At 45.6% G+C, this 24,186-nt stretch overlaps 1 protein-coding gene across 1 annotated transcript in view; it reads right to left on the bottom strand.

Annotated features, from left to right (window-relative positions):
- Positions 1-5,962: 5,962 nt before the first annotated feature.
- Positions 5,963-24,186, bottom strand: part of SLC1A4 (solute carrier family 1 member 4) — a 24,988-nt gene continuing 6,764 nt past the window's right edge. The window contains exons 2-8 of the mRNA XM_045788114.2: positions 21,387-21,429; positions 19,095-19,157; positions 17,561-17,727; positions 12,984-13,217; positions 11,603-11,797; positions 11,162-11,296; positions 5,963-8,841 (exon numbers count right to left, since the gene is read on the bottom strand). Coding sequence (XP_045644070.1) covers positions 8,607-8,841; positions 11,162-11,296; positions 11,603-11,797; positions 12,984-13,217; positions 17,561-17,727; positions 19,095-19,157; positions 21,387-21,429 — 1,072 coding nt within the window. The 3' untranslated portion in view covers positions 5,963-8,606. The remainder of the gene's footprint in view (positions 8,842-11,161; positions 11,297-11,602; positions 11,798-12,983; positions 13,218-17,560; positions 17,728-19,094; positions 19,158-21,386; positions 21,430-24,186) is intronic.

The raw sequence follows: 24,186 nt of genomic DNA, 5'->3' as shown, positions 1-24,186 counted from the left end.
CCACTGGCTGCTTCCTAATGTCCCAGGTGTGTGGGCAGTGGCAGTGATGCAACTTCTGTTAGAACAGTTCTTACAGAGCTCAGAACTCTTAGCTGCATTGTTTCTGGCAACTAGCAACCCACCTGTTTCCCTATCCTCAGAAATTCTGTACACCCCTCACTGATACTGCGTAATCAATGCTTTTTTGCTTTTCGTCACTACAGTGGATGCTGTTGTCTACAACCTGGAATCCTTACTAGTAGAGGACTCTATCCAGACCAAAGCTATTCAGCCTGGGTTCAAGGAGATGTGTTGGGATATCATTCTCTTCAAATCCTCTGAAGTTGTGACAAGTTTCCTGTTACCTTTTCTTCTAGTTACTGTTCACAGTTTCGATCTTGTCCTCTCACGTGCTCTGATGTTTATTAGAGGGGTTCTAGTGCTCCATTCCTGACTGCCGACTTCTTTTTCTTCATCTGGTTCCTTGAAGGTGTTCATCTGGACGTCCAGCTGGACCCTCTTCCTTGGCACTTTGGTGGCACCTCCTGCCCTGTCACTTGGACGTCTTTTGATAGCTATTGCCATGAGAACAAAAACACCATGGGGAAATACACACTTTGACTTACATGACTCAAAATGAAAAAGTAAACAGAAGTGCTCATTGATCCAGAGCTGACGATAGGGCATGCCATAAGAGCGCTCACTGGCCGAGGACACAGGATAATTCCCTAAATACTGGCTAACAGGTATTATTAAAAAAAAAAAAGAAGAAGAAAATTGATGTTAACTCTTCTTCAGTCCTGTAATTCCCCATGTGAATGGCACTATCAGCTTTGCACAGAGCAATACTAAGTGGAGTATACTTTTATTGTACAAAAAGGCAGATGGCAGGAAGGTTGAATATATGTACTAAAAGCCACCTAGAGAGGTTTCATGTCAATAGCACTAACTAGATAGTGGAAGAAGGCATATGTGCTAAGAAAAGACACGAAGTGGCTAGCTCTGATTCTAATACCAAATTCCAGTGTGTGTGTGTAGGGTTCCCACACCACCAAGCACCTCCCCACATTCACCCACCCAAAAGCTCTCAGCTCTCTGAAACTTGCCCTTCTGGACTTTTTGGCAGGCTTCGTTATGTAGGCATGAGTGATTAAATCGCTGTCTATTGGTGATCTAGTCAACCTCTAGCCCCTCTCTCCTCCCCAGAAATCAGGGGGTAGGACTGAAAGTTCCAACACTTCACTCATGATTGCTTCCCCTGGCAACCAGCACCCATCTTTGGGCACTTTCTAAAATTCACCTCGTCAACATGAACTCAGTTGTGGTGGAAAAGGGCTTATTATGAATGACAAGATGCCCATTTTACCTCTATGGCTCTGACATTATTTCAGGAACTGAGGACAAGAGACCAAATATTATGATAAAAGATGCTCCCATTGCTCTTATTGCTCAGGAAATTCGAAGTCGTGGGGCACTGTGAGCCAGGAACCGTGGACAAAGACCAAATATGTATTTCTTATGAATCACCATGTTGCACTAACCCAGTGGTTTGCAGCCTTGACTGCACATTAGAATCATCTGGGACTTACAAAAAAAAAAAGAAAAAAGGTAAACGATCAGGCCCAAACCTAGACCAATTGAATCAGAATCCCTGTGGATGGGGCTGAGGCAATTTTTTTTCAAAGCTCGGTGATTCTAATAAGCACTGGAAGTTGAGAACCACTGGGTAGGGCTTGCTACTTTGCCACATTCATCCTTGTGAACGTGGCTTTTTCTCCTCTCTCTGCAGGTGTCTGAGGATTTTAAGATGAAGTAATCAGGTAGATTTTTCTAATAAGGAATATTTTTGACTAGGGGTCAGCTTCCTACTCAAAGACTGCCTGTCTTACACAGATCAGGCCTGCTTGGTGTGGATGGGACCTAGACACTGGGGGAGGGAGCCCCCCAGGCGTGGCCTCCGTGGCTCACAGTGCTAGTCTGCTGGAACAGCGTCTGAGGGCTAAACGAAAACAAGCAAGGGGCTGGATTTAACCTGTGGGTCACAGTTAGCTGACCTTTGCCCTAGATGGCCAAGATGCAATTGGCTGAGAACTTCCAATGGGCTGTAGGATACCTAAGAAAAGACATGCTCATCCAAAGCAACTGGTGGCCACAGCAGAGTTAAGTCTCCTACCAGGTCCTACCCCCCACCCCCATTTGGTTTCCTAATGAAGTATGACTCACAGAAATGTGCAGGAAACCTAGGTGTACAACTAAGTGAGTTATGGCAGACACCCATCCAGTCAAGACAGAATATTGCCAGCATTTCCAGAGGCCCCTCTTTCCCCCCTTCCAATCTCCACCTGCAGGAGGCTGCTAAACAGACTTCTAACCCTATACCTCAGTTTGTTGATATAAACATAGCATTTTACTCCTAGGTATCTGTTGTTTTTTAGTACTGGCCATTGTTGCTCTTGTGTTTCTGGAAGAACTGAATGTAGTGGATCACCACTCACAAGGTCCTGGGGCCACCCTTTTGTCATGAGATCAGCTCTCTTAGAGGGGCTTGGCGGGAGGTAAGTGGGGGGGGGCATGGGGGCAATGAATAATTCAGGCAGCCCGCCCAGGGTGCTCTGCAGACTAGAGACAAAAGGTACATTGAGGCTACAAAATGCCTAGCAACAGGCCCAGATGCCTTGTGACAGCCTGCTCGCACCTGGGAAAACCAACCTGACTGGTAAAGTTGATGAAGCTGGTCCCTCTTGACCTCAACCTTATGGCCTCTGAGATTCATTAGCGTCCACTTACTAAAAATAATTTCTTAAGAGATTCATTTATTTATTTGAGAGAGAGAGAGGGAGCACGAATGGGAGGGAGCGAGAATCCCAAGCAGACTCTGCACAGAGCGCAGAGCCTGACCCAGGGCTCAAATCCACGACTCTGAGATCACGACCCCAGAGGAAACCAAGAGTCAGACGCTTAACCGACTGAGCCACCCAGGCGTCCCTAGAATTTTTTTTTTTTACAGGTCATTCAACATGCTTTGAGTGTGAGTCAAATCTTTAAACTGCAACTCACCTCCAAATTGGGGCTGTCCTGTAGAATTGAGAAGCTGGAGCACTGCCCAGCTCCAGGCAGCATCATTTACATGGAATACAATGGAACAACACCAGTGGTTAGCAGAATGTTAGCAGAATCCAGACCCCATTTTCACTTAGCCCATGGTCAGATGCGTAGGCCTTCATCAGTTATACATGTTTGGGGAGAGCTGCTTCAAATTAGTTAGGTGTTCCCATTAACCAGAAACCCTTTCTTTTTCTTTTTCTTTTTTTTTTTTTTTGGCTCAACACGCTAAAATGAGTGAGTCTGTATTTAATGATTAAGATCTTACAGAATCTCCTTTGGGTATGTGTGGGCAGAATGGAGTGTACTGGGAACATGGACAGTGATTACATTTTGAACATCAATTTTCTTTATCTGGGATGTATCTATGAAAGGAAACATCTCTATCTATAAATACAAAATGTCTAGAGTAGGCAAACCCATAGAGACAGAAAGCAGATTAGTGGATGCCAGAGGTCCTAGGTTTCTTTTTGGGGTGATGGAAATGTTCTGGAATTAGAATGTGGTAGTGGGTGCACAATTCTGTGAATATACTAAAAAACCACTGAATTGTATACTTTAAAAGGGTGAATTTTATGGTATGTGGACTATATGTAAATAAAACCATTATATTTTTTAAAAAATGAAGACACTGCATCTTTACTGAGCTCAGGACACCCTGGAAACTATTTTTTCAAAGAAGGCAAACTTCTGAGCTTTATGCATGATTTTCTTTTTCCCCTAAAGGCAGAGCTTGGGGGCAGTTGTGTCCTAGAACCTGGGGCAAGTTCACCTGTTACAGTCCACTCGAGGGATCCCAAGGCTCTCATCTCAGTCTTGTGTCTTGCTCTAAATAATCCTACATCTGCTAAAAATTCAGCCCAATACTTTTTTACATATTGTTTCTAAGACACACAATTCAGGTTTGAGACTGATTTCAGAAATTTTAGGATACCCAAAAAGCCAGTGAGAACTCATGGCTGTCTTCCTTTGAAGAGGGAAGTTTTCTTTCAAATGACTTAAGATTCTCCTTCTTGCTATGTACTCACTCGCTGGGAGCCCCAAGTAAGGGGGACTGCCGGGCAAAGGCCTTGAGATGGGGAGGGAGACCAGAACCCCCACACAAATCCTGCCTGTGCCTCCCTGAGCGTGATGAGGAAGGGGTGAGTCTCACCAGGAGAGCAAATTTCTGTCTAGACAATAGGGTATTGCCAGGAGCTGCTGGCACCCTGAGTGGCAAGTTGGAAGGATGCAGCTGAAGAGAAAAAGCATGAGCAGCGGGCTTCTTTTGTGAATAAGAGAAATTCGAAGGCATCCTGACCATTGTTTACAGGGCCGGTTTTTTCAAGCAGTTACCCAAATAGTTTTAGAATACATGTTCAAAACGGGCACGCTCCTCTACTCTCCAGCCACAGACCCACCAGCTGTAAGAGATCTTCCTCTCTATCTCCACAGGAGAACGAGGAATCAGATGCCACTTGCTGGGCCCGCACATGAAGGGACACAGGCTGGCTGGGAACCTTTCCTGCCACTGGGTGTCTGATTTGAGAGCCAACACTACCAGAGCACATGCCACGTGCCAGGCACTTTCTGAGCACTTTACGCAAATTAACTCCTCTACCTTCACAATAGCCTATGCCCCTGGTAAGATTATTGTTCCCATTTTAAAAAGGAGGCTGGGGTGCCTGGGTGTCTCAGTTAGTTAAGCGTTGCCTTCGGCTAAGGTCATGATCCTGGGGTCCTGACGTCAGGCTCCCTGCTCAGCAGGGAGTCTGCTTCTCCCTCTCCTGCTCACCCTGCTTGTGCTCGCTCACTCTCTCTCAAATAAATAAATAAAATCTTAAAAAAAAAAAAAAAAAGATAAGGAGGCTGAGGCACAGAGGGGTTGTTGCGTCTCGGGTCACAGAGCACGCAAGCAGCAGAGCGGGGATGGGACCCAGACAGTGCACACTCCCCCTTGCTACATCGCTCATGTCCTTCATGGGTGCCGTGTGAGGTTCCCCTCAACAGGCTCAGGTGACCCCAGAGGTCTGCACACTTCCTGCTCACCTGGGAAGAGGCAGCTTATGGAACTGCTCCTCTTGATTTGGCTATATTAAAAAGCTGAGGCACTGAGTACCAACCTCAGCCTTCAAACACTCTTCAAAACCGAGAAGCAAGACAGCTGTCCTCCAAGGTGGGAACCTGGTCGTTACTAACAGGCCCCATCAGGCCCTTGGTCTGTGTAAGCTCTGTCCTCATCCCTTTGGGCCTTGTCCAGAAATTAAAACCGGTGTCTGTATGATATGAAGAGCTGGAAATGTGCAGGTCAGAACGGGACCTATTTCTTCAGGGGCCCCAGAGCCTGGAAACTAAGGCTACCAGTGTGAGCTTGTCGGTTAATCTTTTATAAGGAGCTCCTAAATTCCCTAATTGTGCTGGAATGTGGTGTCACTGAAAATGAGATTATACGGAAGAATGGGCTGGGTTGGGTGTGGATGATGGTGGAGGCCTGAGCAAGTGCCTCCCGCAGGGACTTTCTCAGTAATTCTATGGACTAGGGCATTCTTCCGGCGTGGCTGTTGGTTTACAGATGCTCAGTTAAGATCTGTTGACCTAGCTGTTCCAACAAGACTTAATTTTACAGAGGTATGTAGTGAAACCACCCACTTTCTCATGAGCCCTGCTAGCGCTGACTAGGAGGCATCCCGGAAGCTGCTGGACACTCACCTCCTGTGAGCCCCATCAGCGACCGCCCTGCAGCAGCTTGGCCCACCTGAGCGGCTATCCTGCCTCAGGGGGTCAGGCTGGCTAAACGCTGCGAGAACAAAATCAACTCAGTCACCCCCAGGTGATCCCCTAGAAGAGCTCCATTGGTAACTGGCACTTCAGAGCACAGGAAAGGAATAAAGGAACGTGCAGATCCTAGCAGAAATACTGTATTCATTTTGAGGACTGCTATGTTTTAAGGCAAATGTCACGCACACAAAACAGTCAGAGATGAACAGTATTTGAACAGTATTTACGACAACATGTTAGAAGAGTGGGGGAGACAGCTTCAGACAGTGAGAAAGTAGGATTTTCCCCAGCCGGGTCTGGGTCGTGGTCTGATTGCTCCTACAGACTGAAAAACAGGAAGACAACAGCACCTTCTTCCTCCCAGGAGAAGGGGAGCCGTCGTGGGGGACTTCATACAGAAGCACCCTGCTGCAGGCCCCAGCACTCTCCCACTGCACTGTCAGGTTCGGGACAGAGGAGGTACGCTCACTGCATGTGCAACTCTGATTTTTACCTTTTGTGAAATTTACTTTTAGAAACAGGAAAACCAGTTTGCAGAAGCCAACGCTGTGGTTAGTTCACCTCTATCCAAATTCAACTTGCCTGGATTGGAGCTAAAACAATGTGGATACACACACATATATATGCGTGTGTGTGCATACAGAGCCATATACACGTGGAAGGAGAGGTAAGATCTACCGAAGGCGAAGGCAGAGAAATAGTGAAAGCTCATTTGCAATTTGGGACAAGGTGATTGTTTCCCCTTTCAAAACAGAAGGGGATCAGCAAGGAGCCAGAGGGTCAAGGTTTCCAGGCAGCTCTCGGCTCAGTTCCTGGTCCCTGTTGGCCTCACAGGGGATGGGGGTGGCTCAGCTGGTTTAAAGAAGTTTGGAGCGAGTTGGGCCTTCCCACTGGCCGGGCCAGCCCTGTGCCCCGTGGCTCTTGCCCACTCCTTCCACTCAGGCACACACCCCCGATTTTAAAACGGAGGAGCTTGGCTGCCTCTGTCCCCGCCCGCCCATTCCCAACAGCACGGGACACACATCTTCATGGTGTGTCCCATTCTGCAGGGCCAGGGTGACAGCCATGCCACAGCAACAGGGAAAACAAGAAAACACATGAGGTGGGACATCCCGAAGCTGTTAATGGCCCGTTGTGAGGTGGCCGAGCCGGTGCCTGGGGTCTGGGAGTCACAGGGAAGCCAGGGATGCGGAAATGTGCTGCAGGATGGGGTGGTTCATTCGCGAACGCCTGAGACGTGAGGAAGAGGTCGCACTGGATGCTAGCAAGTATCTGCAAAGAGAACCAGCGGCGGGACAGAGCTACTAACGCACACAGAGAACAAAGTTCTGCTCAGAGAAGCTGTCTTTACCGGAGCGCGAGGCCTCCGTGAAGAAAGGTATCACTTGGGTAAAACATAAGAAGAGCATAGGGGTGTTAGCGCTTGATATCCAAGAAGCGAAAGGGTTGTTTTCACGGATTCCCTCAGTTTCCCTCACCAAAGCCCTCTGAGGTAGGTAAGAGGCAGGTGACATCAGCCCCATTTTACAAATCACCATGCAGATCACACCATGGAAACACACCAACAGCCACAGAGAAAGAACATCCTTGTGCCTTTCGGTCTTCCCTGTCCCTGGCAACACCAGTCTTCTTGATACACCCCCCTCACCTAGATTCAGACCAGGTCGGCAGGTATCTGGAGGAACGGGGACATTTGGCTTACAGGTTTCAACTTTTGATCTACTGGAAGGAAAAGAAACCGAGCCCACAGCAATCAGCCGAAGCCAGGGGACCTGGGGACCTGGGAATGGGGGCACCCACCCCACCCCAATTAGTGAGTGAGTTTATGTGTTTTCATTTTTGTTTCTGTTTTGCACAGTGCAGCATTTTAGGGGGCTAGCTGAATTATAAGAATGGATTGATAAACCAGCAGGTCCTGAAATGATGATGGAGGAAGAGGCCCCTCTCTGGCCTGTTGCCAGATCAGAGTGGATGGGGATAAAGCTACAGTGTTGTCAGAGGCCACGTAGTGGAAACAGAAAACTTCCCTGGGGCTGGGATGAGAATGAGGACAATGGTGTATGCCTGTGTGTGTATGTGTGTGTCTGTCTGTCCATCTGTCCTCATAGGGTGTTTAACTTACCCTTGCCGGCTGCACCCCCCCACTCCCCGACCTCAGCATTTAAACTGTTTACTTAATGCCACTGACCAGAGACCCCCACAGTGCTAAGCGCCATCTGGAGTATTTCTAACTGGACAACGTGCAGCGCCTTCAAGCCCACCAACAACCAGTCAATCAGAACCAGCCACACCTCGAGTCCCAGCTCGGTGAATTCCAGCCAAGGGTAAGAATCTGGGAATTTTTCCAATTACTCTGGCTCACGAGGCAGCGTGACAAAGGACTGTAAACCCCCTACGTTTGCCCAGAAAGCCCCCCAGGGCAGAGCTGCCTGGCGCAGTGGAGAGCACATGTGCGTGGTTCCAAGCTGTCACTACCCGGTCCCTGGGAGCCCGCTCCGCCCCAGCCCGCGGCTCCAGGACGGGTTTCCAAAGCACACACAGTTGCACCTGTACATGGATCAAGCCATATGGCAGAGTATCCTGCTCTCCGGTAGGTAACCAGTTCCCGCTGGGGAGCCCAATGCCCGCACGGAGACGTAATCCTCGAACCGCTGACTGGGCCAAAGCATTGCTCGGGGCTAAAAGTCGGTGAGCGCAGTGCCGGCGCCCGCTGGCCGCCCCCACACGGCGGGGCGCCCCGCCGGAGGGCAAACCCGGAGCCAGCCCCCTCACAGAACCGACTCCTTGGACTCCAGTTCGGGGGCGCCGGCTGCGGGGCCCGCGGGGTTCTGGTGCGTCACCAGAGGCGACGTCTCCTCCTCCGACTTGCAGTTGGGCACGGCCTCCACCTTCACTTCGCTCAGCTCCTGCTCCCCCTTCTTCACGGCCTTCTGATTGAGGTGGTGGAGAATGCCCGCGCCCAGCGCGTCCCCTTCCACGTTCACCACGGTGGTGGTGCGGTCCCTGCGGGGGAAGAAAAGGCAGGCCTTGCCGTGGGTGCCCCCGAGCCGGGCGGCCGCCCCAGCAGCCTGGGGGCCCTGCCGGGGTCCGGAGAGCACGCTACGAGAGGCACAGGCCTCACTTTACTCTACACTAAGTTTCTTTCATTATTTCTTATTCTCAGGAAAGTAACAGACCCTGATTGTGGAAAACCTGGAAAGAAGTATAAAGAGGAGGGGCGCCAGTCGTTAAGCGTCTGCCTTCGGCTCAGGGCGTGATCCCAGTGTTCTGGGGCTCGAGCCCCACATCGGGCTCCTCTGTTGGGAGCCTGCTTCTTCCTCTCCCACTCCCCCTGCTGTGTTCCCTCTCTCGCTGGCTGTCTCTCTCTCTCTCTCTGTCAAATAAATATATAAAATCTTAAAAAAAAAAAAGTATAAAGAAGAAAACAAAAGTCACTCTGACACTTCACAACTCCCAGCGAATCTGGTAACATCTTTCTATGTGTGTATTTTATGTGTAGTGGACAACATCGTATGAGAGTCACACGTAGCTGGGACGGAGAGTGTAGACAGGGTTTCGGATCCCACTTCTCTCCCGCTCCGGGGTACTGTGGAAATGCCCCTTCTTTCTCTCACCTCAACACTGAATCTCTGCTGAATGTTCAACTCCGCATGTATTCCATGGAAGTTGGCAAACACCATCTCCTAGCACTGTTCTTTCCAAAGCTTGTCTTCCCACAGGTTAGCCCAAGAAGCACCCTCTCTTTCCCCTAGGGCTCGGAGCAAGGACAGTGCCCCTTTCGGAGAGAGGGGAAAAGTGTGAATTCGCCTGCGGGCACCGGAGAAGCTGAGGGTTGTACAAGCAGGGCCCGAGCGGTGGTCGGCAGCTCCTGTGACTTCAGGTCTCTACTGGGCAGTCTGCCTGGTGCCCTGTGTCCCTGTTCCTGACTAACAGCCTCTTCAAGGCCTGCCTCCCTCATGCAGAGGCAGCTGCCGAGGAAGCGGACGGGGCCTCTGACACACCACTCTGGTCCTGTGCACTCACCAGCTCAGGGACTGAGTTCCCGCTGATGAGCTGTGCGGACAACGTGGGTCTCTGCTGCACAGTTCACCCTCCTTGTTCTGAGAAACTGTAAGGATTCTGAGAAGTCCCTTCAAATTTCCGGGGCTTACACAAAAGGCTGGAAACCACCACTCCCAACCACAATGGGCAGAGCCACGAGCCCAGTGCCAGACTCCAGTGTTTAGGCTATGCCGTGCCTGGCTCTGGCTCGCCTGGCCAGCAGTGTCCTTCTTCACTGATGTTTACTGAATGCGTTACCACAAGCCTGGAACTCTTCTATGCACTGTGGATATGCTAACTTACTGCATCTCCAACACAGCTCTGGTGCAGGTTCCATTATTATTCCTGTTTGACAGGTGAGCAGATCAAAGCACAGAACAGTTCCTACCATGCAACTAGTAAATGGCAAAGCTGGGATTTGAACCCAGGTACCTGGGCTCCAGAGCTCATTTTCTTGTCCATGCTCCACTGTCCAACATTAGTACCTCAGGTGACCTTCCCTATAAAACAAGTATTGTTTCCACCTGAAGAAGGTATCACGTGACTCAAGGAACCCACACTCAGAATCAATGCTCACTGTTCTGTGCCTTTACGGGAGCCCTGGTGATGGTGGCCTCAATCATACCTCCTGCCTAACTCCTCCTTCCCTGAGCCCAAACCACTCATATCAGCTGGGTTCATCTTCACTGCCCTTGCAGAAAGCACTCCTTGCATGTTCCAGGACAAGGACAATCATTCCCAAAGGCTCACTGCTCCAACAGCTAGGACTCCTATGCAGCCAACAATGTCCATTAGACCCTCGTCCCCCCTGGGCCTGCACTGGGGGCCCAGCCTAGGTCTTGGACCCCTGTTTTCCTGGATGCCCTAACCAAGTTCCCAGTAATGACATTTCATGGTCATTCATGGGCCTTTGACTCTTACACTGTTTAATTTTTCCTAGCTCTAAATTTTGTCTTGCCTGGGACGCATGGGTGGCTCAGGCAGTTAAGCATCTGCCTTCAGCTGAGGTCATGATCCCAGGTCCTGGGATCGAGTCCCACATGGGGCTCCTTGCTCAGCAGGGAGCCCGCTTCTCCCTCTGGCTGCCGCTCCCCCTGCTTGTGCTCTGACAAATAATTAATAAAATCATTAAAAAACTTTTTGTCTGGCCAGCTCGACTGTACGCTCCTTCACAAGGCATGTCTGAAGTTTCTCTGCATGTCCTAAACCCAGCGCGGTGCCAAGCTCCTAGGGAAGTCCACAGACTTTCTTTTATTCAGTGCCCTTAGGGCTTGCTACTTACACAATCCAGTCCACAGCGAGGATCAGAGAAAGGTCATGAGTGGGCAGCCCGATGGCCTCCAGGATAATGGCGATGGTGAGGACCCCCCCGGCTGGCACGCCTGCTGCTCCGACACTGGAGGCTGTGGCTGTCACTCTAGGGGACGGCACAGAAGACTGGCCATTAACAGAGCATGGTGTGGGCACAGAGAAATGCAAAATATGGCAGCCATGGTTTGGAAACCGAAAACCACACAACCCTAGATGCTGCTGGCTGGGCCCTTCAGAGATGATTCACTCTCTTCAAGTAATGAATTTGTGCTGTCATTTTCCAAAGGGGACCTCTCCAAGTCATGGCGAGATGGGTATTCGTGAGGTGTTTCAAAGGAAATCACACACACAAAGAAAAACCCCTCAAGTTTGGACCCAGACCTAAAGATGGAGAAAAGAAAAATGAACTTACAGAATCGTGAAAATCTGTCCTGCTTTCAGCTCGACGTTGTTGAGCTGGGCAATGAACACCGCGGCCACACACTGGAAGATGGCTGCCCCATCCATGTTGACAGTCGCCCCAATGGGGAGGATGAACCTGCTGATTCTCTTGTCCACACCATTGTTTTCCTCAATGCACTTCATCATGGAGGGAAGGGTTGCTGAGCTGGAGGGGAGAAATGGCCAACCATGACAACAGTCCTTCCCAGCCCAGCTCACAGACTGCTCGGCTCAGACCCAGAAACAGAGCAGTTAGCATCATCCTAGTGTCTGGTTTTTTTCCCTTGAAGAAAGAGAAAAATTGGAATTGTTATAAAGCTTCTGTCACAATGTGCGGTAATGTCGATTGCAAAGTATTCAAACTCTGACTCCCAGATTCACCTGTTACGTTACTTACCTGGATACTCCGGTTCCAAACGGTTCCAGAAACCCCACACCACCTCATGGTGCCAAATGGTCTCAAGACAACAAGGAACTGTTTATTCCATATGCGCATCTCCTCTCTTGAATTGTTCCCCACCAGAAGCAAGAGGCAAACCACGGCTAGTTTTCCTTTTAGGCCAAGAAGTAGCAATGGCTGGGAGAGCCTGGAGAGGGACTATGTTACTGGATAACTAGAAGAACAAGCCCTGCTCTCTCCAGCTAGCCCTGCGGGTGGCTGGAATAGCTGGGAAGCAGATTTATTTCTAAGCCAAGAAATCTACCTCCCTAATTCTTCTTACCACCACCACCTTATCACATAAATAGCCACTCAGGATGGGAGGAAACATGCAGTAGAGAGGCAAAACCCAAATGTATGAACGCAATGTGCTACCATCCTTTGAAAGTTTTCTTTAACATACTTGGAAAGCCCAATTTTGGGGAAGGATTTCCAATAATGACAAGGTGCATCTTTTGTACTAAATTAGACAATCCCACAATACTGTGGACTGCCGGAGAGCTAAGCACCCATTCATCACCATGATGCCTTGGTCTTATTTTCTATTTCATGTATCCAGAGGGAGAATTGGGCAGACATTATTCTAGAAACTTCCCTGAGACGCGTATTAAGTTAAGTGGTTGCCTTCTTTTACTCAGGCAGTTAGGGTGAGGACCCACAACTGGATTAAATAATGATCTGACCTCTAAGGAGCAAGAAGGAGAAGGGAATAAGACAATCCCTCCTCCGGCAATCCCAGAAACCTACTTCCATAAAAGTGTGGGGCTGGTAATTAAAAAAACCAGACAAGACCAATTTAGAGTTTTCAAGAAATTAAAATATGTCAAATGCTGGTTGTGCATCTACGACTGGACTCACCTGGTTCCATATGACTATGGCTCAGAGCAGCCTAGGGCACCTGGAATCGACTCACCTGGAGCAGGTGGCAAACGCTGTTGCAAATGGCGTGAGGAGGCCCAGGAGGAACCTGAATGGGTTTTTTCGTGTGAAAACAAAATAAATAAGTGGCAGAACAATTCCTCCATGAATAAAATGGCCCAATATAGACGTGAAGATGTATTTTCCAAGGCTGGTCACCAGCACGATGATGTCCTTCATTTCCAGAATCTTGCTTCCAACCAGGAACATGATGCCCACGGGTACATACCTAGGGCATGAGCACAGGTACCTGTCAGTAAGAGTGATGCGATAATGGGCCCAGGAGATGCAGGCCCTTCCTGGTACACAACACAGGGACTTTCAACTAAGTGGTCTTCATTTCTCCCTAGGATGATCCTAAGGGTGCCTGGCTGGTTCAGTGAGTAGAGCATGCAACTCCTGATCTCAAGGTGGTGAGTTCAAGACCCAAACTGGGCATGGAAACTACTTAAAAAAAAAAAAAAAAAGAAGCTCTCCCTAGAATGATCCTGAGGAATTGAAAAGGATGGGCCCATTTTATAGGCTGTGAAACTGAGTAAAAGTAACACGATAAATCACCATGGGTAATAGAGTCAGGACCAGAACCCAGATTTCTTTCCCCTTGGATAATGCTACCAACCACATGGGCTCCCAAGTAGAAAGCCGAGGAACTCCTCAAGATCAAAGCTGCTGGGACTGAGAACTTGACTTTCAGCCTTGGTCAGGCTTGTTCTGAGAACTTAGAAACACAAAAGACTAACACCTATTTTGCAGAATTGCTGTGATACAGAACTGAGCCAAAGCTGGGACTTTTGTTAAGTTTTAAATTCTTTGTGGTTTGGAAATCATGATTCCGTGGGAAAAAGTCATTAACAATGACCCTCAGGGAACACTCCTCGAACGTGAAAATTTTTTAAATGGCGAGACGGAAAGAAGAAAGGGAAGGAATGAACTATGGGAGGTACAAAACCCCAAAAGTCAGCTGCTTTGAATTTAACATAAATTTAGGAAGAATTTTATAATCATTGACTTTATTTGTAAGTTTCAATTACATAGATAATAATATCACATAGTTCAAATTTGAAAGAGTTCAAAAGGACGAATAAAGTGTCCTTTCCACATCTGCCCCCCAAGTACTAAGTTTCCTTCCCTGGAGATAGCCACTGTCACTGGTTTCCTGAATTTTCTTTACGGAGATATTCTAACCAGTGTTATTAATGTTAAAATTCCATAGCAACTCATGAATGCATTCTCCTTTCAAAAAATTAAAACACAAATTAGGCCAAAATCCTCTTTCAGCACCATGCTCATGCCAGACCCCTCCTTAGATAACTACTTCTACTTGTTAAGCATTTAGATGCATAGGTATGTACTTAAATCTGTATGTTTATTTTGAACCCCACATTATGTCTTTGAGATCTTTTCATGTCAATACATGGAAATCTACCTTATTTTGTCATTTTAAATTGTGGCAAAACATGCATAACATAAAATTTACCATTTTAACCATTTTTAAGTGTGCGCTTTAGTGGTTTCAAGTGCATTCATATTGCTGTGCAACCATCACCACTATCCATCTATCCATGTCCTGCATGCTTCCGTGTCCTATACTGAAACTATGTATTCATTAAGCAATAACCTCGTCTTCCTGCCCCGCCCCCGTTCCTTGGAACTACCGTTCTATTTTCTTTGTCCATGAATTTGACTATTCCAGGTACCTCTTGTAAACGGAATCATACAATTATTTGCCCTTTTGTGACTGGCTTATTTCACGTAGCGTCATGTCTTCAAGGTTCACTCACGTCAGAATTTCATCCTTTCTTAAGGCTGAATCGTATTTCATTGTATGTGTATTATCACGTTTGGCTGATCCATTCATTTACCAGTGGACATCTGGGTTGTTTCCACCTTACCTTATTCTTTTTAAATATTAGCCTCAAAACCGAAACACTATAGATTATCTTGCCATTGTTCTGTTGATGGACCTCCAGACTGTTCCCAGGTTTTCAGCACTACAAACAATGTTGCAAGCAGCCTCTTTGTGCCTACCTGCCTGTGTTCTCTAGGTAGAGACACCAAGAAATAGAACTGCTGAGTTATGGGGTGTGCATATTTTAAATTTTAGTAGATATCAACAAATTGTTCTCTAAAGTAGCTGTTCCAATTCATATTCCCACCAGCTGTCCAGGAGAACAATCTTTTCCCTCTACCACTGGTTCTGATCCACGGATGATTCTGCCCCTGCAGGACATTTGGCAATGTCTGGAGACATTTTTGGTTGTCACAGCTTTGGGGAGGGGTATCACTGGCATCTAGTGGATGGAGGCCAGGGATGCTTCTAAACATTCCACCCTTTGCTTGAAACTATCCTCACTCTTATCAATGCCTGATACAACCAAACTTCTCATTTTCCTAATCCTAGTAAATTGGGCATCCCTTAAAATGTTTATTGGTCATTCAGGTTTCCTCTTCTATGAATTACCTGCTCACATACTTTGTCCACTTTCTAATAGTATATTCAGTCTTTTTTCTTTTTCAACAACCAGAATGCTTTGGATTAGGGCTTCTCAAATTATCTTTGGTGTCTTTCTATCCAGTTGGTCATGGACCAATATTCTTATAAAAGACAACAGAAATAAAATATTAGAAAAGTGATCATGTGCTCAGATGTTGCAGCAACATGAAATTGCTACAAAAGTTTCTAAACACTTACTCTCATTTCCATATAAACCTCATTGCAGACAAACAGTTCGTGAGCTGGTACCAGTCCTCTGGAATGCTTTGAGATTCGTGTGTGTGTGCACATATATACATTATATGTAAATATATATAAATTTTTTTTAGTAAGTGTCTTCTTTTGTTCAAGGTATCTTTTGCATCCAAACATTTTATATTTTGATGTAGTCAAATTTAGCAGCTTTTTATGACTTTTCCTTTTTGCATTTCATTTAAGAAGAGTTTCCATACTCCTATGTTTTCTTCTAATACTTTTAGGGGACTCCCCTCCTCCTTTCTTCCTTCCTCCTTGGATAGTTTAATGCATGGGTTGGCAGCCTGAGTTTTATTGGAACAACGACGGTCATTCATTTATAAATAGTCTAATGGCTGCTTTCATCCTATAATGGCAGAGTTGGTAGTTGTGACAGAGACCATATGGTCTGCCACGTTTGCTGAGCCTGTATTTAATCCATTGAGGCATTATTTCTGTGAATAGTGCAGGGTAGGGGGGTGCTTTGACATTACAGTAGGTAATTAGCTAAGGAAAGAAAGAAGAAAGAGCTGCCATTGGGAGATCCCTCTCAAACCTGGTGGAGATCCTTTAACCAGGTAGGCATTTTAAACCCTAATTCTGTGTGAGATGCACTGGCTGGGCAACAGATCTCACACTGCAGTCAAACACACAGCAGGGTCTGCCTTACTGAACACCCGCTTATTGAAGGAATGACGATAAATTGGTTTTCAGATTGAAAACAAATGTCTGAACACAGGAACATCACTTTCTTGCATAATTTCCTTTAATCCAAACTTTGGGAGGATTTTAAGACTAAAAAAATAAGCCAGGAAAAGAACCTGACATGTGATAAAAACACTTTTTCCTTTCTGAAAATATTTTTCTCCCCAGAACAACAACAGTCATATGAACAGTCATGTTTGCAATGACAGAATTAGATTCTGGAATTTTTGATTGGGGAAGATAAAACACCACCCATGGGGGCTCTGGACTTGGCCTCCCACTCAATTCCAAACTTTACTACCAAATTTCAGGCTTCCCTCCTGAGATCTGCCACCCCCGTGCCATCTGAGAGAGGGAAGTTCTGGGACAGTTAAGGGTTGACAATAAGGAAAATGCTTCATGTATGAAAGGATAAACTACGTTTCTGGACAATGTACGAGTAGAAGCTAAAACCCACAGAAGGTTGGCTCAAGTAAAACAGCAAGATAAAGCTTATAAGGGATAGGCACTGGAATTGGTATGATTTCTGAGAAGTCACTTTGAGAGCTCTGGCCAAATTTTTACTTGTTAGCTAGAAATCAATCCAATGGTTTTTATTAAACAACTGTGCTTTTATTGATACTACATAAAGAAACATTTATGTGAAAAGAGACCATTCCAAGTTTATATATGCACGGGTGAAAATGAATTTGCCTTCCATGCTGTGAAATATTATAGGAAGGTGCCCCTTTGTAGGCTGGAGTCTACTGTTTTAAGATAAACATGCCTTATTTTATGCAGCAGGTAGCACACTTATGGAGTTCATAGCCCCAAAAGATGATATGGGCATCCCATATGATATGGGCAATGGTGGAAACTCATAAATAAATCACCAGGGATAGAACATAAGGGGTCACTGTGGGTGCTGAAGAAGGGACTGGTAACCATGGCACATGCCTGATTCTCCGAGGTCCTGGACAAGAGGAAAAACTGTCTCCACTTCCACCACACCCTGTATCAAGTCTGGCCTATGGTGCATCAACCACAGGTGAAGCACTTAGCCAGGTGGTCCCACAGGGGTGACCTAGGACAGTAGACTTGGGTTCTTTTATGGATGGCAGGAGAAATGAGAGGGAGAGTAGCAGGTGGGTCAAACTTACCACATAATCCATGACACCAGCACCATCGTCGCCTCATTGAAGGCATTAAAGAAACGGATGAGCTCTTCTCCTTCAGAGCCGAGTTTCTTTAGGGCCACTCCTAACACCAGGGCAAAGAGGACCAATCCTAAAATGTTCATGCCTTCAATCTCTGTGCCAATGGGGATCTGTGGGATGAGAGGGGACAGAAGGTCTAAGTTTACAACAGATGAATCAGAATTCAAGTAGAGGTTGGACAATCACTTCAAAGGTTGCTTTTGGTTTATTTTGTTGTATTTTATTTTATGTCACCTCACTTCACTTCATTTCATTTCATTTCATTTCATTTCATTTCATTTCATTTCATTTCATTTTATTTTATTTGTAGCATTTTCAAGACGACTTGAACTCACAACTCTGAGATCAAGGCCTGAGCTGACATCAAGGGTCAGTGCTTAACCGACTGAGCCACCCAGACACCCCCAAAGGGTTGCTTTTAAAAGAAGAGCTGGTTAATATAACATTGTATGTCAACTACACTGCAGTAATAAATATAAAAAAAATTAAAAAAAATAAAAGAGCTGGTCTGGTGAAAAGTTCCTTCAGATCAAGAGTCAATGATTGCAACTGTGCGTCCCAAATGTCAACAAATTCTTTGTTGCAAGATTTTCAGGATATTCTTTCCTGAGTCACTAACTTAAAATAAAATATACAGATATACTGTATTCCTTTTTTCCATAATGCTCAATCTCACGACTACTAGCATATATTGGACAAATGTTTTATTCCATCAAAACACATGATATTCTGAATAGGAAACATGTATCAGCATGGTAAAAAGAGAAAGAGCATTTTTACCATAGACCTGAGTTCTAGTCCCAGCTCTGGTATTAAATAACTTCTCTGACCTTCAGTTCTTCATCTGCAAGATGAAGTGAATGGGACTAATTAGGAGCTTTCAACTTTTTTTTTTTAAGTAGAACTTTTCCTCAAAGAAAGGCTGGTAGGGCTCAGAGCCCCTCAGTCCTGAGAAGCTGTCTGTGTGGGGGTGGGGAAAAGGCGAACTACCTCCTTCTTCCCGTGACAGCTCTGTAGCAGCACAGAATAATCCTTGAGGTCCCTTGTCCCTTTCAGCTCTATCATGCAGGCTGGGACCTCGCCCAGTGTCCAGCCAATAACAGCTACTCAAGAAATACACGTGAGTGAATGATGGCTATAGTGAGTTAAGTCCCCGAGACAATTTCTACGCGTAGAGATAGGTTAAATCACCTATTATATTTCAGGATAGCAGAAGGGGCGTTATAAGATATTTTTTGAAGGACGGGACAGCAGTTCTAAGGTGATGAAATGGATCTGCTGAAGATTCCAATGCTGGCCCTTGGCCATGTTGCTGAATAACCTAAGGAGCAACCCTAATCTACGTTCTTCAGGTACATCTTTCAAACCCCCGAGTTCTCAGTCCTGTTGAGAAGATGCATCTTGTACGCTCCTTCCGTTAAAAAGCATTATTTGCTTTATAAGTTATTTGCCACAAATGATCTTTAAAGAGCTTTACCTTCTCACGGGTTACATTTCCAGAGCTCGTGTTGCGGGTCACCTCTCTATAATCAGTTGCATACTGGGAACAAGAGAAAGAAAGGACGCTGTCAGTTCAGAGGTGAAGGCTGACCAGAGAAATCGAGAGGACCGCTGGACCTCTTGCTGCTCTTCTTATTCACTCCAAGTGTTCTGGGAATTCCTCACTTGGTTGGCCTGACAAAGGCTTCTGAGAACTGTACAAAAGTTGCTTAAGACCAAGGCAGTATACACCCCAGGAGGCCTCTGAGTCATCTAGGGACCCACACCATTAAGGACAATGGTTTGGAGGAGGTCTGCACAATTTCATGCTGATAGCTTGAGATCTCAAACAGCTGACATGTTATACTATTTGAACTTTAGTATTAATTTCATAATGTCGAAGTTCACTTTTCAATGTCACTTTATTTTCATTCATATATTTATGCTCCACTTTGTTCTAGAACTTACTTGTGCTTAAATGCTTTTCAGCATCTACCCCCTTCTTTTTTTAAGATTTTATTTATCTATTTGAGAGAGACAGAGAGCAAGAGCATGAGCTGGGAGTGGGAGGGGTAGGGGCAGAGGGAAAGGGAGAAGCAGACTCCCCGCTGAGCAGGGAGCCCAGTGCAGGGTGATCCCAGGACCCTGAGATCATGACCTGAGCCAAAAGCAGACACTTAACCTACTGAGCCACCCAGGCACCCCTCAGCATCTACTCTAATCTGCTTGGCCTCCACTCTCCAAAGCAAAGGATGTGGGGCAAGATGGCGTTTTCTGGCTAAGTCTTTGGGAGACTCACTTATCGGAAGTGAAATGACTCTCCAAACTTAGGTCCTACAGTTGAATTCACATACTTCTGCACTATGCACACAGGTGTCTCCCTATGGCAGAATGCACGAATGAATGGCATCTCTTATAAAATGCCTTTTCTGACCCCTTCTACGGACACCTGCCTCTGAACTGTCAAGAGGAGCCCATTATGGGGTACTGCGTTGTGCCTGCCTTTGATGCGGTCTGGTCTCTCTTACCTTTGATTTATCACGTTTTCAGACAATCAGAGGTGTTCAGCTGTCCTGTGACTACGGGTGACAGGGGAAACAAAACCCACCCCATATTCTGGGATGGGCACTGAAAGCCCCATAAACCTTTTATTTTTTTCCTACCTCACATTATATATATAAGCCACAACTTATATATTTAATAAGCAGATTAAAAAAATTTATTTGAGAGAGAGACAGAGAGAGAGCACGAGCAGAGGGGAGGGGTGGAGGGGTAAAGGGAGAGGAAGAAGCAGACTCCCTGCTGAGCAGGGAGCCTGATGTGGGGCTCCATCCCAGGACCCCAAGATCATGACCTGAGCGGAAGGTAGCCACTCAACCAACTGAGCCTCCTAGGCACCCGTAGATTTTTTTTTTTTTTTAAAGAGAGAGAGAGAAAGAGAGAAAAGAGAGGGAGAGGCAGTAAATAGAAACTGAAAAGACTTTGCTTGGAAAAGGCAATGAGATTAGTCCATCTAATCTAGACCTTTATACTCCTTCTCCTCAAAAAGCATGGCTACAGGGATGTTACTTGCAGTCTTGTTAAAATTAAGAAAAACCAGAAACAATCTGAATGTCTACCAGTAAGGGACTGACAGAATACAATTATGATATGCTCACACAGTGGAATACGGTAATTAACATTATGCAGAAGGGTATTTACTGACATGAAAGATGTTCATAATACGCTGCCTTAAAAGAGATTAAGAACAATATGTGTAGATGTGTACATACTAACAAGATGTGTAGTACAATTGTTTTTATTTTTAAAACATGTGTGTGTGCACATGCAGAGAAAAAACATATCTGAAGGATGTATACCAAAATGTTAATGGGTATCTCTAGATAGCGATTATGAGTGATTTTTAATTTCTTCCGTATTTTTACACTTCGTTTTTTATTTTTTGCATGAGCATATATTACCTTTATAATCAGAAAAAAAGATAAAAGTGTATTTTTTTAAGATTCTAAAATATTTAAGAGATCCCCACAATGTGATTTAAGGGTATTACTCAGGTGATATGACAAGATGGCAGAACCAGTGGGATATATTAGAAAACCTTTTTGGTTTTTGTTGTTTTGCTTGGTTTGTTTGTTTTCACTCCAGGGTCCCCTCTATAAAAATTTAGGCCAGGGTTACCAAGTTTTGTTAACAATACTTCCCCTCTCTGGCCCACCTTACCTAACTCTGTACCATCATTTATACACCGCCCCCATAAGTTTCCTATTTTTCACAAAGCATCAACCCTTACCGTACGGAAAGCGGCAACCACAAGATTTGAGGGAAACAGGTTTCTGTGGGAAAAGAAAGTACTTCGTCAGTGTTCTTAAAATTCAGTGTTCAAAGTGTCTACTTTCAGATGCCCATTCCTGACAGCCCAACACCGTGTTCCCTCCCCCTCCAGCAGTTCCTGTGGTCCCCGCTTGATCCAACACCCAGCTATGCTTCAGCTGCTAGGCCACAACAGATACTCCGCGAGCACCGATTTTTACCCTGATCTCCACCGTGGTACTCCAGAAAAACTGCCTCACTTTCCCTTCCCCTAGAAGTTGAGCTCTTTTGCAGTGGTTTTCAACAGGAGTGGTATTGCCCACTGGTGAAATCCAAGGGAGTGTTTTCATGGTCGAAATAATTGGGGGGTATTCCTGTTATTGGGGGAGTGTGTAGAGAGGGGAGTGCCAGGTCCCAGCCATTCATTCTACTGAGTGTGACCCTCATACTTTCCAAATACCCTATATGATATACCTGTAGACGAAAACCTTGTTTATCATGACCTCAGCCTAAACTCATTCCAAATCAAGGTATTTTTTGGTACAATCTGAACATATACACTGAATTTTCTGGGAATGCAGTTACTGTGCAAAACGTGGAATTAGTTTTTATTTTGTTTTGTTCAGAATGTTTCTAAAGATAGTTCATCTTTCTGGAAAATCACATCACCAATGGCAAACTGTAGGATCTGGGTCCTTAATTACACAGACCAGTATCAAGTACCATCCTGCATTTACAGCTGTCTCACTAATGGTCAATGTAAATTCAGAAGCAAGCACCTAACCACTTCGTTTTAGGATCTTTACATATTGAAACACATTATTTTTTATTATAATTTACTCTCCTTTTATCTTTCTGTTGAGTCATACTGATGCTTTGAAATTGAAGTGAATTGAAATTCTATTTATGGATTTCATTTCAGGATGAAGGATTTTATAAAATATTTGTTGTAAAAGGAGGGCAATAGGACTGGTCAAGTTAAGCTAGATTTAGAAACCAAAATCTATGCATGTGAACAGTTTTTACTGAGGGCCTCCTTTGGGTCAGGCACTATGCAGGATGCTGGTCTTGATATATAACAAAATCCCAGGGCCAGTCCATTTGTAAAAGATTGAATCATCCTTTACAATTTGTGCCAAACTTATCCATTAATACATACTTCTGTGGCTGAGCTGTTTACCTAGCACTGGAATCTCTAGGTAACCATTTGCAGTGCATTTGGTTTCAGAGGTAGGCAGGTCTGACTGCAACCCAGCTTGGCAAGCAATCTCAGACAGACTCCTGGTAGTCATACCTCGTACAACACCCTCCCCTTGAGTGTGGGTAGGGCCTATGACTTGCTTCTAGCCAACAGAGTACAGGAAAGGTGATGGGATGTCATTTTCATGATTAGGTTACATAAAATTGGGGTTTCCTTCTCACTATTAGACTTTCTTTATTGCAACTCATTCTTTATTAAAGCTCATTGAACTGTACACATAAAATGGGTGCATTTTATTGTATTGAAATCGTATCTCAAAATTGCTTAAAAGGCTAGAAAATAAGATATAGTGCTAACTGCAGAGAGTTTACAACCAAAAACATACATACGTTCAAAGGGATGACGGAACTTTCTATAACTCAGCTCTCAGATACTGGTCCCTGAGAAGGCACCACCTGGGGGCAGGGAGATGTAGCTCCTGCATCCACAAGGCCATCCTCCTTTCCCTTGTCCCTGTCGTTGCCACAGACCAGGCGCAGTCCCTCCTGCCCATACTAAGGGCAGGGAGCCGAGGCTGTGCGAGTAAGCAGAACACTTCTCTGCACTCTTCAGACTGTGCCTTTTGTGCTGTTCTGAAGTCATTGCCATACTGAAGGTTAGTTAGGGTTTCTACATTTTCCCCCAGGAGTTACAGAGTTTTGCCTTTTACATTTAGGTCTGTGACCCATTTTGAGTCATTTTTTTGTGAATGGTGCAAGGTCTGTGTCTAGGTGTCGGATGTCCAGTTGTTCCAGCACAATTTGTTGAAAAGATTATCTTTGCACCATTGTATCACCTCTACTTCTTTGTCAAAGATCAGTTGACTACATTCACACAGGCTTTCTATTCTGCTCCATTGATCTGTTTGACTGTTCCTTCACCAACACCACACTGTCTTGATTACGGTTGTTTTATTGTAGGTCTTGTACAGTCGGGTAGTGTCAGCCCTCCAACTCTGATCTCCTCTCTGCAAGCTTATCCCGCTTCCCTTTGGCTTTTAAACACAGACACTGCTGTGAATGAACTCTGGCTTCCTTACTCCTGAGCTCTCCTGCATTCAGGGATCAGCTGTTTGTCATGCAAGTACGTTTGCCCCTCAGAGCTCTGTTTTCAGGCACTTTTCTTTAACTCCTCACATTCATACAATAACTCCATGTGCTTTCAAAATAAGAAGCATTTGAGCTGGGAGAGATTTAAGAGGTGATCAAGATCAACACCCTCATTTAGCACATGGGGACACCAAGAACCCAGAGACATTAAGCTGGTACATCTCCCATTCACGCTCCACCTAGACTAACACTGTCCAGTATGGTAGTCATGTGGTTGTTGGACACTTGACATATGGCTGGTGCTAGGGAGAATCTGAACTGTTTTATTTTATTTACATTGAAACAAGTTAAATGTAAACACTTGTGGCTAGTGTCTATCACACTGGACGTTGCAGGTCTGGAGTTTTGAGATCCAGAGTCTGGGAGTAAGAAGGACCAAGTGGTCTTCCCATGCTTTACGTCTACACAGCACTCAATTTCACTGGGTGTTA

The sequence above is a fragment of the Ursus americanus genome, chromosome 7, assembly GCF_024610735.1.
Source record: "Ursus americanus isolate L20-20 chromosome 7, mUrsAme1.1.p, whole genome shotgun sequence".
NCBI lineage: Eukaryota > Metazoa > Chordata > Mammalia > Carnivora > Ursidae > Ursus > Ursus americanus.
The sequence above is the reverse complement of the archived record's forward strand: the minus strand, read 5'-3'. Positions and strand labels throughout refer to the sequence as shown.